We start from the raw sequence: 19,308 nt of genomic DNA on the forward strand, positions 1-19,308 counted from the left end.
TAATGTCCCTTTTACACTCCAAAGTGTCCTGGTTTGGAAGAGAAATAACCATGTGACTAAATATGAAGGGAGATGAGAATCTGAGTAATATAGGATAGTGGCAGTGTGAAAAGAAAGGAGGATGGATGTGAGAGAAATCTTGGCATGGTAGAATAATAGGTATTTTTTTAGTTCAAGTGGCCGGGTAAGAAAAAAAAATCTCAAGAATGGGTTAAAAAAGAGATTAAAGAAAAAGGAAGGAGAAAAGAGTTAGGAGAGAAAATGATGACTTTAGTTTGGAATCTGATATACTGGCAGGATATCATGTTGAGCTGTGTGGTAGCTTATTGGAAATGTGAGGCTGGAATACTGTTGTACATATGGAAATTATAACTGAAATCATGAGAGTGAATGAGACTGCCAAGGAATAGAGAATAATCAAAGATGGCAAAGAGGCCTGAAGGACCTCAAGGAATACCTATTTAGAAAAACTCTCATCTTGTAAATACTAAATGAGGTTAATAGACAGTTCTATAATTACTGATCATCTTGAGCCCAGTCAAAATTACCAACTGCCCACGTGGAATGCTGAGTTTGAAAGTAGCTCATCAGGAAACCAAAGGGCACCTTCACAAACTGTTTCCTGCTTTTTATCATTTCATGACATTTTTATCAACTTTTTTCTTTTGATGTGAACTCCTGAGTGTTATGTTATAAATATATTTTTAGCGCAGGACTACAGTGATTGATAAAAGAAGATTAAAAACAGCAGTAAGTGATATGGGCCACTCAAGTATCTACATTCTGTCACTCATTTTCCTGTACATTAATATATGTATAAGAATAATAATGTTATTGTTTCCTACATAACTTGCTGTAGATTGTCAAGCTGAGGGTTCTCCCACCGTTATCAGTGATGACATGAAGACTAAAGAACAGAATTAAGCTCTGTATTATTAGTGCATTCAGAACTATATGTATATTGACAAGTTGCTTAGTGTTCATACAGGAAAGCCCAGGACTTACTCTTTCACTTATATAGAGAGATAAATTTTACCTATGAAAGACCAGGTACACCTTAAAATTACTATACGGCACTGATAAACACATATAAAAGGGCATCTCAGTTTAATTTCAAGGCTGCTTTGACAAGTGAGAAAAAAGGTGCATTTAAAATTTTTACATTTTGAAAGGCAAATTCATATTCTTTTGCCCTTAAAACAAAGCCATATGAAAATACTTCAAATGCAAAACTCTATTTAACTGTCTAGAAAGTTGGAGTTAAACAGCAGGAGTACTGGCATGCTTTTTAAGCTTGTCTCCTTTTAAAAAAACTTTGATGTTTCAATAAGTATCAATAATATACATCATTTACTACAAGTCTAACTGAAAACAGTGACTTTGCAATTATTTAACTATCTTTTCCGTCATTTAACAAAATTCATTTTTGGAGGGAAAACAGTTTTAAAGTAGACCACGTATTTCTCCATCCATACATCTAAAAACAAATGGTACAGTGCACTGGAGTTATATTAAATTTATGGAGGAGAAATAGAGCAGGATAATGAATCTTTTCAAGCAATTTCAATAAATTTCAAACCTTAAACTACTGTCAGAAAGACATAGTGCAGCAACTCTATGATTCTCTGAAAAGTAGACAATGTGTTTTTAATACCTGCTTGGAAGAGAAACATGTATGTATCCAGTTAAAAATTCAGATTCTTTGCCAATATTATGAAATGAATTCAGGCAATATGGGAATCTGCAATATGCAATTTATTACTCATCAGTGCAACCAATTTTTCCAGGTTGGCATTGGGCCTTTCAAATGTAAAACTGATAATTTTTAATATGATCACCATGGGAAGCTTGCTCCTGATGGTAAAGCACATTCAATAATAAGTTGTAAACAGTCACTAAATGACTGGCTAGAATTTCTCTAGACAATACGCTGTTTGACATTATAAATGGATTCATCTTTGTTTTTTGAAAATGGACTGCAATATTCATGTCATTAAAAAAATTCTGTGAGGGACTTCCCTGGTGGTGCAGTGGTTAAGAATCTGCCTGCCAATGCAGGGGACATGGGTTCGAGCCCTGGTCCCTGAAGACCCCACATGCCGCGGAGCAACTAAGCCCATGCACCACAACTACTGAGCCTGCGAGCCACAACTACTGAGCCTGCGCTCTAGAGCCCGTGAGTCACAACTACTGAGCCCGTATGCCACAACTACTGAAGCCCGTGTGCCTAGGGCCCATGCTCTGCAACAAGAGATGTCACCGCAATGAGAAGACCACGCACCACAATGAAGAGTAGCCCCTGCTAGCTGCAACTAGAAGAGGCCCGCGTGCAGCAAGACCCAATGCAGCCAAAAAAAAAAAATTCTGTGACCTGTTTTTGGCAATATGCTTAGTAAATAGCCTGTGCAGATGCTGAGCATCCCAGGATGATTACACGGCTAAATAATTATGTGGATGATACGTACAGAGGTTGAGGTAAAATAAACTGTTATCCTCTATGTTCCCTGAATTTCTAGAGCATAAGTTTTAAAGTTAAGATCTTAAACAGGTTATTGTCACTTAAAATGTTTTCCCCATTTTTAGGGTGCTGTTAGCTTCAGTCTTCATCACCAATATATGGGTAAGTAAATGAACCAAGAAAACAAAAGTGGTCAAATGTATCCAAATATTTCTTGAACCAAGAAATATATATTTCTTTATAGTATATTCACATATAGAGAATTTCTACTCCGATACTTCTGGAACCAAAAGATCCAATTTAAAGCAACAGCTTTTAATTTAAACATATGGAAATGAAAACAAGACATAAAGATATATTTGTATCTTCTCTGAGAAGGTCATCCACTAAATATTTCAGCTTCTATAAAGTTCTATAGTTATTGTGGGTTTTACATAAAAAGCCTTGAGAATGAAAGAACAGTAATTTGGGGGAGTCTTCTTTGTTTCACAGAATCATTTTAAATACTGATATATCTCTTCAACAGTGAATTCAAAGAACTACGTAAAAGTTCATTTTCTCAGACACTTAGTAGACTCCTGAAGTTCTTTCCCTTGAAGTTCTTGACATTTATTTATATTACATCTGAGTTGCTTTCATGAGATTTTAATACTTTATACTATATTCACATATAGAGAATTTCTATTCCAATACTTAATCTTTAAAAAAGAATCTGGAAAACCAGATTTTCTGGGGAATATGAACATTCTTAATATTAGCAAAGCTATTTCTGTCAAGTAGATTTTTATGAGTAGTACTGACTAAAACCATAAGTTACCCAGGTGAACATAGGAAATGTGGTGAAGAATTAACTAGGGGTTTGGTACTTTGTGAACACCCACATTCTTAGCAGATTTTGTAGAGAAAATTAATCAGCTTTCATTTAAATATTTCCTGTATCAAAAAGTGGTGAAAATCTAAATTCAGATTTTACTTCTACTTCTGGCCAAGATGATGCAATGAATCAGATTTACCTCCCGCTTGAAACAATTAAAAAATCAGATGTAATATATAAACAATTGTTTTCAAGATATAAATATCAGACAATAGGCAATGATTTCTAAGAGATGGGAAACAAAAGTGACCCCCATGACTTTTCCAAGCTTACTGCCTGGAGTTTCTAGCCAAAGGATAGGAAGGGGAAACCCAGGAGGAGATGGAGTCTAGGGAAGCCAAGGCAGCTAGAATTTGCAAGGCAAAAGTGCCAGGGATAAGAGCCACACACAAAGTGAACTCTGGAGACACAAAGGGTCCCTCTTGTGTCTTCAACTGAGTACTACTGACTAGCCCATGCATGTTAGGAAACTACTTAAGGCTGGAGAAAAAAACCACTTGACAGTTTTAGAGAGAATAATAATAACAGAAATACCTGTTAATTGAATGAATAAAAGCTAATTCTTTCTTCTTTGCCTATAAACAGAAAGCAATGAACAGTGAAAGGGTAAACATACAACATTAAAATGGGTGGGGAGGGGAGTATTTGGAAATACATTTTGTACTAATGCCATTCAGGTTTATTTCTGAAGATGTCATGAAATTCTGTGGATGTTACTAAATTCTAGTTTAAAGTTAAAATGCTGTGGGCTTCTACTAATTTCAATCTTTGTAGTTTTTACTGAGAAACAAGGTATTATCTTTATTAAGAAAACACTGCTATTACCAATGGGATATGCACCAGAAAAAAGACAAAAACCCAAAACACAAGACTTTGGTAGTCCACCTACCTCTCATACAGTATTCCTTGTGATACATTCATTGCAACACGTATATGAGTTCATACGGTGCGAAGTGTTTTAATACCTGGAAGCTTTAATATAATATGTATCAGAATCACAGACCTGAACTTAATATATAGAGTGAGGAGTAGCCTACAGCTTGTGATCCTGAAAGTTCTTTATACGAAGTTCAATACCCAGAATACAAATGGAACTCATTCAGTAATACTATTAATTATCTGTATTAACTTCTGTCACAAACTCCCTCTGTGTACTTTGTGTGTTAAAACCTGAGGATGGATGCAATGCTTTCTTAATGATGTGCTATACCTAAATGTGTGATCCTGCAGCTTCATTTTTATCACATTCTAAATCACTTAATGATCAGAATGGACTAAAATTCAAATATATGGTACAACAATTACACAATTTGGTATCAGTCCATCCATGGTGGGCCTATTATGAAATCGTTTGTGCAAAAATAAACTAAAATTCATAATTTAATTATTTTGCATTAGAAATATTTTGGCAAACAAGGGATCATTATAGGTTGTAACTGTTATTGAGTACAGGATAAAAGTGTAGGGGTGATGTAATTCCTAGATGTTAACGAGAAAATAAAAAGTTCTTATGTTTTGGAAAATGATCTCATTTACAAATTATATGGAAATAGGTGCAAAGCCACAGTTCTCCTCCTGTAGAAGGCTTACACTGTAAGTTTCTAAATTTCTAAATCACAAATCTTTAAAAATGAAGCTAAGTCATCACATAATTAAAATTAGATTACAGAGACCTACTATGTTTACAATGGAAATTATATAAAAGAGCAATGTGTAAGAAAAAACTATTTAAAGTTATGTGTAAATGAGTTTGAAAAACAAGAGCCAATTTCAGATTTATTGTACTAAGACAGGGTAACTGCACTGTAAACAATATTAGGCATACCTCGGAGATATTGCAGGTTCAGTTCCAGATTACCACAGTAAAGTGCATATTGCAATAAAGTGAGTCACACAAATTTTCTGGCTTCCCAGTACATATAAAAGTTAAGTTTATACTATAGTCTATTAAGTATGCAGTAGTATTACATCTAAAAAAACAAACATTAAAAAACAGCATTAATTTAAAAATAACACTGTTGGAAAAATGGCGCTGATATACTCGCTTGATGCAGGGATGCCACAGATCTTCGTTAAAACTGCAATATCCATATTTTATTGTACTTCGCTGAGCAAGTCTATCGGTGCCATTTTCCAAGAGCATTTGCTGACTTTGTGTCTCTGTGTCACACTTTGGTAATTCTTGCAACATTGCAAACTTTTCCATTATTATAATATTTGTTTTAGTGATATGTGATAGGTGATCTTTGATATTAATGCAATGACGTCCTGAAGGCTGAGATGACAGCATTTTTTAGCTATAGCTTTAAATTAAGGAATGTACATTGTTTTTTGGACATAATGCTATTGCACACTTAATAGACTTCAGTATAGTGTAAATATAACTTTTACATGCACCAGGAAATCAAATAAATTCGTGTACTTGCTTTATTGCAATACTTCGCTGTACTCTGGTGGTCTGAATCAAACCCTCAATATCTCTGAGGTATGCCTGTATATGTTACTTTAGAAGCAAATTTACTTTTGATTTTTTCAGATTTAAACGTTTTGCATTCTCTGAGCATATATTGTTTTTCTAATGAAAGACACTTATAGGCTAGATGAAGAATTGTGGGTTTCAAAAATTACTTCCACAATGTAGCATTTTCCTTTTAACTCACTGATTAAAGAAAATTTGGTTTTCAAAATCACATGCTTACTATAAGGTAGTAATACTTTAAACTGAAAATGTTTCATTATTAAAGCATAAGTAACATTTAAAACTTTTTAATAAAAACAATGAAAAAAATCTTTCATAGAAAGTATTTAAGTATACTTCCACTGTAGATGGGAAACTTGGCTCACGACATTCTACATTTTAAAAATGTCAATTATGTTATAGTACTGAACAGCCAGGAACTCAATTTCTTTACCAACTTTGATGTTATCATTTGACAAAATTTACAGTCACGTTTTCTTAGGTTTTACAATTCAGAAGCACTTTAACTTCTCTATGCAGATGAAGAAACTAAGGTTCAGAGATTTAAAAATCATATAATTTATCTGAGGCAGAAATTAATTAGGGCCCAGGTCACCTGACCTTTTAGTGCTATTATCTTAAAATCCACTTATATTTGCAAATAACAAAACAAGCACTGTATTAATATTTGAAAATATACTTACATAAAAATGATAAAAAGGTATAACTAGTATTAAATGTTACTGGCAAATTATGTCCATTTTAAATGTATCACCCTAATTTTTCAGGGGATCTCAATGTCAAAGGCCCCCAGCCCAGTTTTCTTGTGGATTTGTTTACACTCTCTCAAACAGAGTAATCAAACTTTATCAGGTACTATTATAACACCATGGATCTCCACAATGATGCTTTAGTAGTATCTGGTTCAACTGTAGGTGATACTTAATTAGGTTGATGATCCTCAATTCAGTAATTACCCTTTCATATAACATCACCTATGGTCTCTTTCTGAGGATAAGTATTGGTGTTACTAAGCTCATAGTAGGGCTATCAGCACTCTACACAGTTCTATAATCAGTATTAAGAGACGCCTTTAGGTGTCTGTGCCTTCTGTGATAGTTAACTCTAACAGATATTTAGTTAAAATTCTCAAGCTAGAAATGGTAAGAAAACTTTCATAGAAAAATCTTAAAAAAAAAAAAAAAAGGCCCATACTTGGATTTTAATGTATCATGGTCTTTATTTACAACTTCATTGGCAAAAAAGAAAAGGAATAGTTTAAAACAGTTTAACACAGGGCACTGCAGCTGATCCTGGCAGATTAATGAAGTTTCATTTTAAATGTCCATCTAATTGTCCAACGATATACAATACTGAATCTGCATATGCAGTTTCCTTTATGAAGTACAGGCTCATATCTCAGGCAGTCTTTTAAACATATAAATACAAAGGAAATAAAATCACTCATTAAAAACTGCATTAAATGAAGGGTAATTTACATTTATGTTGTCCTTGTAATAACGCATGCCCAGTGAAAATCAAAAGCTGGAAAAGCAGTTACACTTCCTACTTGAGTGGACAGTTACAACAATCAATCATTTTCTGCAATGACCATTATATTTTTAATTTATCATGAACTACTCTGAACTTACTATGAGATGTAGCCAAAATCAGAAGACAAGATGTAGGGAGAATATTCCTTTTTTGGAGAGTAAGCCCTCCAGAATCAGCATGGGAAACAAACATCCTGTTGAAGAATTCTAGGTGGAAAAAAATTAATGTAGTCAATTTCAACTCATGCTGAGCTGACTTAATTTTTTCATTGACTTCTTTGGTGTCATTCTTCTAAATCAAGTGTGTTTAATTCTTCTTCTAGTTCATCCAAATCTTCCCCAGTAAAAAGATTTTCATCAACAGGAACAGCATCGATGACTCCATTTTCCTGTCCCTCCCCTTCGTTGTCCTCTTCCAAATCACTTCTTTCACCATTTTCAGCCCTACCTCCAGAAGCTTCACTTAATTTGTTTTCTAAAAATAAAAATTGAAATCAGTAAGGCCTAGAAAAAGAAAACACTAGTCCATTAGCAACGGACAGTCACAGACTGATGCACTTCTTTTCCTTTTTCCATGAAAGCCTTCCCTACGATTATTCCAACAAGAACTGCTCTTTTTCTGAGCTTATTTGTATCAATTATCTATACCTACTATAAAATATGTCTTTCACTGTAGACATGTAACTGCTTAACGGTTCATACATTTGAGGGCAAGATTTATCTTATACAACCTTGTGTTCTCTACATGACCCAACAATTAGGTTTTTAAACAGTCAACTTCCACATATTTTGTTTGAATAAATGATTATGGAATAAAAAAAACATTTATGATATAAGCAGCTACTTAGCTTTTGGTTTTACAAATAGCAGTTAAGTCACACTAGTTGTAATGCTGTAAATGAGTGAATGCAGAAATATTTCATCTTGTCATCAAACTGTGGGAAAAAAAAACAACAACCCTGGGGCTATGGAGCTACTTTTCCTTTCAGGCTATAATTATATGACTGAGAAAACAAAAATGCTGCCTTTTCTTGTTCAATGACATCAATACTGAACACACAGAATTTTTAATAGCCTAATTTAAAGTTATTTCAAACATCTCTAATGACAAATTCTTGGGAATTATAACCTCTGAGGTACTTGCAATTGTGCCTATTGTCACCAAAGCCCTACTTTTCAAAGGAGCAAATCAGTCTGCAGATTGGCATTAAGACAGTAGTCTGACAGCATTCTCAAATCTCAGGGGAACAGGCCAATTTTTCAAGTTATAACTTTTATTCCTTTATTGTAAAAACAACGTTTAGCTTTTTTTCCCTCAACTTTTGCATTGATCAGTAGTCTACCTTTTTCTCTCACAGCAACCTTGCCAAACTTTTACTTTTTTCTTCAAATCCTCACTCAAGGCACAATTAGATATAAATTGTATCAGCAATCCTTATTTCCAAATACACCTAGCCAGCCTCTCCTCCATTCTTACTCTTAACTGAACTCATTATTTATACTTCCAGATCTTGCTTCTATACCTGATATTGTTTCATTTTTAATTTTTCATTCTTTCCCAGATCCTTTTTCTCTGGCCAACAGATATATTTAGATTTCCCATATCCTAAAAGGCCCTTCTCATGACCACGTCTCCCCCTGAGAGTTCTTAAGAGTGAGTGATCTGTAGTCATTTTTTTCTCCTCATTCCTCATACCACTGCAGTCCCAATGAAAACTGTGTACCCTATTCCTACAACTCCTTCCCTAATCACAATTAAGGAATTATTTCTAATTCTCATCCTACTTAATCTTCCTGAAATTCTTCTTAATTTTTCTCTGTCCTTCTCAGTGTCTTTCCCAAGCTTTTTCTCTTTTGACTACTCTAAAACATTGATATTTTCTGCAGTCTGTTCTAGAATGTTTTCATCATATGTATCGTGCCTGGGTGTGTTCATTCACTCTCAGCTACCAATGCAGATGACTTTCAAACCTTTTCCTCCTGGTAATGTCTACACAGTATCCTAGACAATGCCACTTTTAATAACCAAAATATCTCATACTCATGAGGTCCTGAAATGAACTCATTAGCTACATCTCCAAACTCATTTTGTCCCCTTCTAGTTTGTTAATGGCTTCAATATCCAACCAGCCACCCATTTCCACAGCCTCCACTGTTTACTACTTTTATATACGGCCAAATCACATGTTTATATGTTACCAGTCAGATACCTGCAGTCATCTAAGTTTGCCAAGCCTGGCCTAACCCCCTTTAGACAGTTTCTGAATTCTCAGAATTACACAAAAGTCAGCATACTTACCATCCTTTTCTGAAGTATATGTGCTGAATCTTTCAAGACTGGCTACAGTAATACCTGTCTCATCTACATCCCTTGGGATGTACAGGCTTAAATCTATGTCATTTATGCTCACTGAATCATCAACCTTTAAAAACACATAGAAAAGAAAGTGTTACTAATAAGTTTTCATAAATTACTTGCCTTTTACCTCTGACATTTATCTTAATGAAATAAATTAATAATGCCAAATGAAAACAAATGACTATTGCCAAAATTCACTTTTCTAAACTTCTTGAAAAAGGAATAGCAATGCCATACTTGAAGCTTCTTCCTCTGACATCATATTTTTACATATATATTTCCATCTTTCAACTCAAAGGCAGAAGTCAGAATTTTATGATAACCGTATGAAAAATGAAAAGCTATTTGCTAATACTAAGTCTCTGTATCACCAAATAATTCTGCTGCTGTCTCCTGTTCCCTTCTCTGTACTTTTTAGTGTCTGTCTCATGATTTTTTTTGTTTAGTATAAAATATTAAACAAAACCCTTTTTTCTTTTAGAGGGAGAATAAAACATATTTTGCAGCTAATACACATAAGCATTTAACTATATATTAGGCACTGCCCTAAGTTCTATAAAGAACTGTAAATAAACATAAACTTATAAACTCATTTAATTCTCACAAGTACTCTGTGATGTAGGGATTATCATTATGTCCGTATTACAGATGGGGGTGGAGGCCTAGCGTGTAACTAATTTCCCAGGTTAGAGTCAGGATGTGAACCAAGGCCCCAAAGTTGGTACTCTTAACTATACTGCTCTACTGTCACTCTCTACTGTTTCTCTCAATCAACATGAGAAGACGAGGTGACAACGCTTCCTCTTACCTCATCACCACCTGTTCCCTGGGTATAATGGGTATCATCTGCTTCTTCATCATCATCATCAACCAATTCAGGACGAAATTCAAACACCTCACGACCACTGATCTATTCAAATACACACATCTATCAACTCAGGACAAAATTCAAACATTTCTTGGTCACTGATTTTAGACATACACATAATTAAATAAGGATAAAATCTTGCATAATACAAAAATTATAAAATGAAAGAAAGAATAGAGAATCTATTTGGGTGAGTTTGGGACATACCACTAATGCTTTCCCTGCTTTGAAGTCTGCTTTCCTTCTTTCCATATCTTGCTCAAGTTTATCAATCTTTTCTTGTCTTTTTCTTTTCTTCCATGCAAGAAAAGATTCTAGAGTGATTTTGGTAACATTTGGACCTAGGGCAGAACGCTGCAAAGATAAAAAAGTTAATTTTCTCCCCCTAAAGTCATCTATGATACTATGATCTAACAGTTTTCTCTTACTTCAATTAAGCCCTTGCCTATGACTGTTATGAAGACATTAAACTTAGAATAAACTGATTTATTTTCACTTTACATGGCAAGGAGCAAAATGCATGTCCAGAGATACAAACATTTCTAAAATATATTATCCTGAGCTAGATGTCTTTTCAAAATTGAAGATGAGTAAAACTTGTCACAAGAAATAGTTTTAAAATAAGTCAATTGCTGAAAACAATAAATACGAAAAGCACCATGACAATATCCAAGTTTCATTTGTGATCCTCAAGAGATGAGAAAACAAACTAAGCAAAAGGCACCATCTGCTTTCCTCAGGGCCAATAATCAAATAATAAATATACAGAAAAATAATACTTGCTGAACATCTGCCAGGTATTCAATGTTAAATACTTCATACACATATGCCAACACATCCATCTCCACAAATAAGCAAACAGAGGGTGATGGAAAATTTACCAAAGGTTATTAGCTAATATGTGGCAGAACCAGGATACAAATAGTAATCTCAAATATATCTGACTCCAAAGTCTACATTTTCTATCACAGTATATTGCCTATGTGAGACACCAAACAGTATGTCCTTTTAAGAACAAATGTATATAATCTCAACATTAGACATGTACACAACACATTTAGATTACCCAAGACAAGGCAAAATGGATACAGTTTGAAGCATACAACCCTAAATCTAGTATTTCCAATAATCTCAACATTTTTCATGTCAAGGCCAAGAGCCTATCTTCTAACTCAGTAACCCTATCTGCTAGCTCAAGAATAAAACTCTTGTGCTGAACCAGAGATGAGCAGCTGAAGAGTCTTTGAGTCCAGGAATGATAATAAAACATATAGCTGAAAAACTGTAGCGGAGTTGTCTGCTTCCACACGTTAAAAACTACTAAATAATTACTAAAATGGCAAAAAAATAAAGACACCAAGGAAAATATCTAAAACGTCAAGTTCAATCACTCTGAATACTGACTAAGCATTTTCACAAACTGATATACCAGTATATCAATCTTATGGAAACAGTTTATTTGATAAGCCAGCTAGTACTTAAAAAAAATTTCATAATCCTAAAATTAATGTCATGCTTGGCTAATGATTATGGCTAGGCTTACAGTTTAGACATACAAGAATAATCAAATAAAAAGTAAGGCAGCTTCGAGAAAAATTCATAATATTTCTTTCCTTTTCATAACAACATGCTATTGCCCCCAAGTGGTAAATATTAGAATTTCACAATAAATACTGCTTTAGTATTTTATGGTAGGAAAAAGATACTAGTTACCTCTCTTTCAATTAGATCTTCTAATGAAATTTCATCTTCTTTTTCTTCTTTCTTTTTATCTTTTTTCAAGACAAACCCAGGAGGAAGTGCATGACGATACATGCAAATATCACCCCCTCCAGGGCATACCCAAAACCAGCCATATTTGTTGTTTTCAATAGCTTCAAGGAAATGCTTGCACACCTATAGAGACAATATTCACAAGCAGTGGCTCAGTGTGGTCCATTTCCAAGGTAAATGCTTAGGTATATGGAACAAGTACACTCAATTCACATCTTTCTTAGGCTAACCACTTACGTACAGAGCACCTTGCGTGCAGAAATGTAAATATAAATTAATCTTAAAATACTTAATACAATGGTAAATTCCCTTTAGAGAGGATCTGTATAAAATTTCTATTTTTGACATTGCTCTAAACTGAATTATACAAAAAGGATTTGCTGCCATTTAGGCTTTGTAAATGTAATCCAGAAGTCTGGTTTTCAAATATGAGAAAATAAAAATGGTTACAAAAAAATAAAACCAATAACTTTGTTTTGATTTGATCTCTCCTAAAAACTAATCACATGCAGTAAAGATACTAACACTATTTGAATTACCTGAAATTATAGGCAATTTCTTACATCTAAGAAAGGAGCAAGGCACAAAAGAAACACAAAGGATAGTGACCCTTTAAAACATGAATGGGTGCAAGATGCAACTGTACTGAAGCCTTAGGTAAACACGCTTTACAAACAAGAAGGAAAAATTAACTAATAAGTATCATTTTTTTCCTGAAAAAATACAATAGAAGTAAGTAAAAACAATACTTAGAATTTTTCTAACACAGCAAGGTTTTTCATGGTAACTATACTACAGAATAAAAATTCATTTTGCAATTCATATGCAACAATATTTTCACCCTTGTGATTTATTAATGTCTCCCTACCATTAAAACAGAATATGTTATGAATTAAGTGGGTTAATTTAATAGTTCTACCTCCATTCATTTTGCGCAAAAAAATAAAGAATTCTACATGTTTGAGAAAGTAAAACCACCTCAGAAAACGGCATTTGAAGGACTTCAGTCACATGGTTTTCAAGTCACTTTTAAACAAGAAACAAATTTTGTATAACTTACACCTGTAAATTCCGAAAACAAAGCTTGATTCACCTAATCTTTATGAAAAGAGGCAATAACTTAAAGAATAATCCAGTAGAAAACAGCAGCAAATACCTTGCCACTTAATTCTCCCTAATGATAAATACCACAGCAACTCAATTCAAGAAAAGGACATACTATTTGAGTTTTTGGTTTTTTCTTTTCCGCCTCACCGTGCTTCTTGTTCACTACTTCTTCCAGTTTTTTCTCATCCCAATTATCCATAGTATCTAAATAAAAAGAGATATGGAGACTAAATACTGTAATTTTATCTACTGTCCCCAAAACACACTGCATATATCCTTACACAGGAAAGCTCTATTTTAAGACTCACGACCAAACACATTTCCTTTAAAACACCAAAGGTAGGAATAACACTGTTGTGAGATTATCCACTAAAATCTAAGTACTTTAGGCAAATGAGACAGTAGTACTGGAAGAATGGGTAAGAGACAAATACAAAATAATCCACTGTTTTTTAAACATCTTCATTTACTTAATCAAAGGGCATAATATGGTAAATTCAGATTTTATGAAAAACAACAACACACAACTATTCTTTAGGACAAACACAGTCCTACTAAGACTGAAATAGTCTTCAAGTTATTAAATATCTTATTGACAACAAACCAAAAGTAATATACATTTACTTTTAAGAGAATATATTAAAAAAAAATACCTTTTTCAAGCTCTTCATCTCTTGCATCAATGTAAACACTTCGTTTTTCACATTTTCTCTCCAGAGTCAAGTCATGAGAGAACTTACATTTATCTCCTTTAGTACACTGTCCTTGCTTGAAGAATGCACATACCACGGATTTGGGATCTGCACCTATGTCAAATAGCATATGGTATTTGTACTATACTCTGCCAGATCACAAAGTAGAGCTTCTATCTGAGACATAATTACTTTTGGTTAACTTGTTATTTTCTATTACTGGTGTGAGAGGAAATGCCATATATAAATGAACATAAGACATTTCTTCTAAGTTCTTTCTATAGCATTTTATATCTATTTTTGTTTCCTTTTTTCTTACCAAGAAGAAGGAGAGCAGGGGTGGGAAACCAAGCAAACACATAGGTTATTCTATCGTCACTTGTCTAGTTGGCGTCAACGAGGCAGGAGGCAAAAGAGAAATATAAATGCAGGTATACTGCCAACAGTTTGGGATTTACAGTTTTTACAACCATAGGTTTGCTTTGCCCACTACCAAAGATTGGATATTATAAATCAACTAGTAGACTGCCCCAAATCCTTAATTTTCCCTTAAGTGAGGGGCTAATGGCTGGTCTTACAGTTGTATGACACAGCTATGCACATGTATAAAGGAACCATAAGAAAGTCACTGACAAAGATAACTTTGACAAAGGGAGTATTATTTTCATAGCATACACAACTGGCTTATAATCTGAAGAAAACATATTAAGAGTGTTAAAATATGAATTACATTTGATAAAAATAACATTTCTGAAATTTAAAGTTTACCTTTACTTATTTTTTGAGCAGCAACTACAGGTTTGAACAACTCATTTAGCTCTTGCAATTCTTTCTTCTTGTCATCTTTCTTCAACTTCTTTTCAGCTTCACTTTGTGCTACCTATAATATTCCCAGGTATAAAATGTAAATTTGATTTCATATAATGAATTCTTTTTACTATACAGTAATATACAATATCACTGACATAAAGACAAGTGCATATTACATGTATATAGTTCTTACTTCTTAATATCAGTGTTACAATGGCCTTCCAGTATATATTAAATGGTGTGGTTAAACTATTAAATGAAATTGCTAAATTTTGTAGCAGCTGACTTTTACAAAAAAAACCCTATAAATGGTACCATGCCAAGTTAAAAGCATATTCAAAAGCTTATAGCAATAGTATTTATTAAGCATATGCTACATGCCCAGCATTTTTAGCAAATGGTTCTCACCTGGGAATTTCTTTTGTGACAACAACCCAGAAACAAGTAGGTGCATTTTGAAGATTAGAGATACAAACATCCTGAAATGCACAGTCCCACACAATAAAGAATTGTACCAACCCAAATACCTATAAGTACCCTCGTGGAAAAACACTGGGCTAGGTCAATGGGGGAGATCAAACAAAACAAAACATGACATATGACATAATTCCAGGCACACAATTTACATACCTAATATTAGAGGATTCATCCAAACATTTATATGTCAGGTCCTATGTTAGATGACAGGGAATACAAAGATGAAAAGACAAAGATGCTTATTTAAAGAAGCTCGGAATCTAGTGGGAAGACAGACATGTCAACAACTATAATATAATACATGGTGCTCTGGGAACAAAGAATGCCAATATGCCTAAGAAAATTAGACTGAGCTAATACTTTACGGATGAATTCTTTTGATGGGCAAGAAATGCAGAGAGTGTCAGTCAGTGCAAAGATATGAAAAAGGTACGAGAGACATCAATGAGAAATTTGGACTGTATCAACAGGTGACAGGATAAGACTCAAGGGTTTAAAGTAAGCCAGTGATACAATCAGATTGTATTTTATAAAGATCACAACTTTGCGAAGGGTGGACTAGAAGGAGCCCAAGAATGAAGGCAATAAAAATTAGGAAGCTAATGAAATTGCTGTACGCAAGAAAGCACAAGAGTTTTAATTTAAATAGGCATTAGTAGCAAGGATGGAGGAAAGGGGAAGGAGAGCTCTTAAGGAGGTAGAACTGTTAGGACTAAGTGACTGGACATGAAGTATAAGGGAGAGGGAGGAGTCTAGGATTATCATTTGCATGGTTAGTGCTGTTAAACAAGACAGGGAATATAGGAGGAACAGGTTTCAGGGCAGGAGGTGGGGATGAGCTCAGTTTTAGACATACTGAGTATGAGATGCTTACAGGGCATCTAGGTGGAGCTATTTAGAAGGCAGCTGGACATGGATCTTGATTCCCGGAGAGAACGTCTGCTTTGAGATAAAGATTTTAGAAATAGCTGCTTACAAATAAGTAAACTTTGGGTGTGTATCAGATTACGCAAGGACAGCATAAAAAAGTGTTAAGAGCAGAGAACAGTTCCCTGAAGAATACCAATATTAAACAAGCCAACAGAACCTAAAAAGCCCGTTAAAGGAACAAAGAAACATCAAAGAAAAAGAAATCCAGGACAAAGATGTATTAAAGGAAGAGGAAATTTTAGGGAAAGATTGGCCAAATACTATAATAGGGTTAAAGGCATTCTAAAGCCTGACTTTGACCACGTGGGTCAGATGTGTTTAAACAGAAAAATGGGAGAAGTTTTCTAAAAAGAAAACATTTAAGTCACTTTATTTTTAATAAAAAGTATTCTTTGCTCATTAGGCCCATCTCAGACATTTGTGGGACCCCAAACAAGAGTTCAGTGGATGCCTACAAATCATCTTTGTAAATATTTATAAATTAGAAATCAAACTAATGTTAAATAAAGTATGGTTTGTACCTAGTATGGTTTGTACCCCTACTTGACAAACATACCTTGTGACCTGGAAGGATAGTTTCAAATTTAAAACGCTTAGGCTCCATGGAGTTCCACACTGGAGCATGGTAGTAAAGTGAGAGTCAACCCCTGGCTCCTCCGCTTCCCACCCTGAGTTTCATCCCACCACATTTGTGCAGGGAGAAAGAAGGTGCAGAGGAGAACATGGAATGGATCAAGGCTCTGTCCATACTCCTAGCACATATCCTGCCTTTGACTACTTCAGGCATATTGGCAGTGTAGTATACCCTAAGATGGACTTGGGGTAACTGACCTTTGCAGGCCCTGAGCTGGTGTGGGGAGAGGTACATCTGGAGGAGACACAGAGTAGGGTCATCCTCGGCATCACAGGGTTTAGGGTGAGGCATCTCTTGCTTGGCTCCAACAGCAAGACTGCTGCTCATTTCCAATGTTAAGTATGGTGGTTAGATAACTCAAGTTCACAGATAAAAGGTCAGGTACCCAAGAAATTATCAAAAATATATTACTAAATGTACCATCAAGCCTAACAACCACAACACATTTTATGGCTTTCTCAGGTCTATAAAATTTGAATACCAGTCAATATACTTCCCACTAGAAGAAAAAACAGGGGGGAGGGAACATGTTTGAAATGAATTCTTATATTATGCCAGATGATTTACATTATCTTCTCTTTTAGTTAAACCACAGAAACCCTACAAGGGTAACTGCCCTTATACTGTAATACAAATTAAAGACCAGTGTCACTAAATAATTTAAGATCATGTAACAAATAAGATAGGGGGATGCATACTCAAGTTGATCTGATTCCAAGGCCTGAGCATGCATTTTTATGAAACCAAGCTATTAAGTCAGCAGTGTGGAAGATCAAGCTTTTGGCTTTAGAGTCAAACTGTGTAAGAGAAACAAAAGTGTTGGAGGCACTAATTTGTAGACAGCATCAGTGACAGAGGTTAACCATCTCACAAATATATATTCTGATATTTTCAGACGGAAAAAAAAAGTGTTTCCAAAGTTGAGGAAAAGGAGATAGGGTGGTGAAAAAAGTACTTTTTAAAATAAAGGTCCATGTCTATAAAATCCTGAACTCAATAAAGTGAAAGATCTATATAAAATGAAGAATTGAGAATACAGAGATGTGAAGAAAATGGAGCTAAATTTTTTTGAATAAAATGGTAAAACTGATGAATGATAAAATAATTTCAAAATTCATATGGAAAAATAAAACGCCTAAGAACAGCCAGGAAAAACAGAAAAGGAGTAACATCTTGGGGGGGGGAAGGACTTGCCTTAATAGCTAACAGAATATGTTACTAGTCACTATAATCAAAATCAATGTGATACTGGTTTAGGGAAAGACAATAAACAGAAAAGAAAAGAGAATCCAGAAATAGATCTGAACATATATGAGACTTTAATATATGTCAATATGGGTATTTCAATTCAGTGAGATGAATGATGCTGGTATAAGTGGCTATTCATTTGAAAAGAAATAAACTTAGTATCATACAAAATAAATTTATATGATAAAATTAGACTGTGCAAATAAAATAATTATAAAAAAATCGAGGAAAAACACACATAATCTCATGGCAGGGGAGACCTTTTAGCCATATAAAAGAAAAACTAGACATATCTGACAATACAAACTGTTGTACAAAATGTAACAGAAACATCACAAATTATCTATAATGTAGACAGAAGGTGTCTCTCATAAATTGACAATAAAAAGACAAATAACCAAAAAAGCAAAGGATTTGAATAGACAAGTCAGAGAAGTACAAACCAAATTAGCCAACAAGCTTATGAAAAGGTACTCAAACTCACTAGGAGTAAGGGAAAGAGTAAAAATGAGGTATCACTTTATACATAATCAGATCGGAAAACATTAAAAAGAGCTTTAGTACCTATAACTCACATACTGCAAATGAAAATCTCAAGTATTACAATCTCTATGGAGAATGATCAGGCAAATTTATTAAAAATTAGAAATCCATTTCCCTTTATTTAGAAATGTGTCACCAGACAATTTATGCTACAGAAATAAAAGCACAAATGCATGTAAAAACACATGTATAAGGATATTTCTTGTACAATTGTTCTTAATGTCAGAAAGCTGGAAACAAAATGATTACTTATAGTGAAATGGATGGATACTGTACATCCGCATCATAGTATGCAGCCATTAGAATAAATTAGAACTATAACAAAATGGTTTGGAGGAATATCTAAAAGGTATTGCTGAGTAACAAAGGCAAGATGCAGGAAAGTTTATAGAGTAGGATTCCATTTTGTTTTTGGTTTTGTTTTTGTTTTTTTGCGGTACGCAGGCCTCTCACTGTTGTGGCCTCTCCCGTTGCGGAGCACAGGCTCCGGACGTGCAGGCTCAGCGGTCATGGCTCACAGAGGG

The 19,308-nt window shown here is 34.3% G+C and overlaps 1 protein-coding gene across 3 annotated transcripts in view; it reads right to left on the minus strand.

Moving 5' to 3' along the window:
* The window catches only part of ZC3H15 (zinc finger CCCH-type containing 15), a 40,982-nt gene that overhangs the window by 13,190 nt on the left and 8,484 nt on the right, over positions 1 to 19,308 (minus strand). The window contains exons 3-11 of one of the 3 annotated variants that reach the window (XR_016394098.1): positions 14,911 to 15,022; positions 14,104 to 14,256; positions 13,563 to 13,654; positions 12,284 to 12,466; positions 10,778 to 10,924; positions 10,511 to 10,612; positions 9,643 to 9,766; positions 7,443 to 7,818; positions 3,867 to 3,907 (exon numbers count right to left, since the gene is read on the minus strand). Coding sequence is in view for 1 of the 3 variants with exons in the window: in XM_022567210.3 (XP_022422918.1) it covers positions 7,628 to 7,818; positions 9,643 to 9,766; positions 10,511 to 10,612; positions 10,778 to 10,924; positions 12,284 to 12,466; positions 13,563 to 13,654; positions 14,104 to 14,256; positions 14,911 to 15,022 (1,104 nt within the window). In the remaining 2 variants the exon portion in view is untranslated. Of the gene's footprint in view, positions 1 to 3,491; positions 3,908 to 7,005; positions 7,819 to 9,642; positions 9,767 to 10,510; positions 10,613 to 10,777; positions 10,925 to 12,283; positions 12,467 to 13,562; positions 13,655 to 14,103; positions 14,257 to 14,910; positions 15,023 to 19,308 lie in introns of those variants that run through there. The other 2 variants (XR_016394097.1, XM_022567210.3) reach the window with 2 other exon arrangements.

This window comes from Delphinapterus leucas, chromosome 8, assembly GCF_059928025.1.
Source record: "Delphinapterus leucas isolate spDelLeu-1000000601 "Yukka" chromosome 8, BTC_Dleu_Yukka2, whole genome shotgun sequence".
NCBI classification, from domain to species: Eukaryota; Metazoa; Chordata; class Mammalia; order Artiodactyla; family Monodontidae; genus Delphinapterus; species Delphinapterus leucas.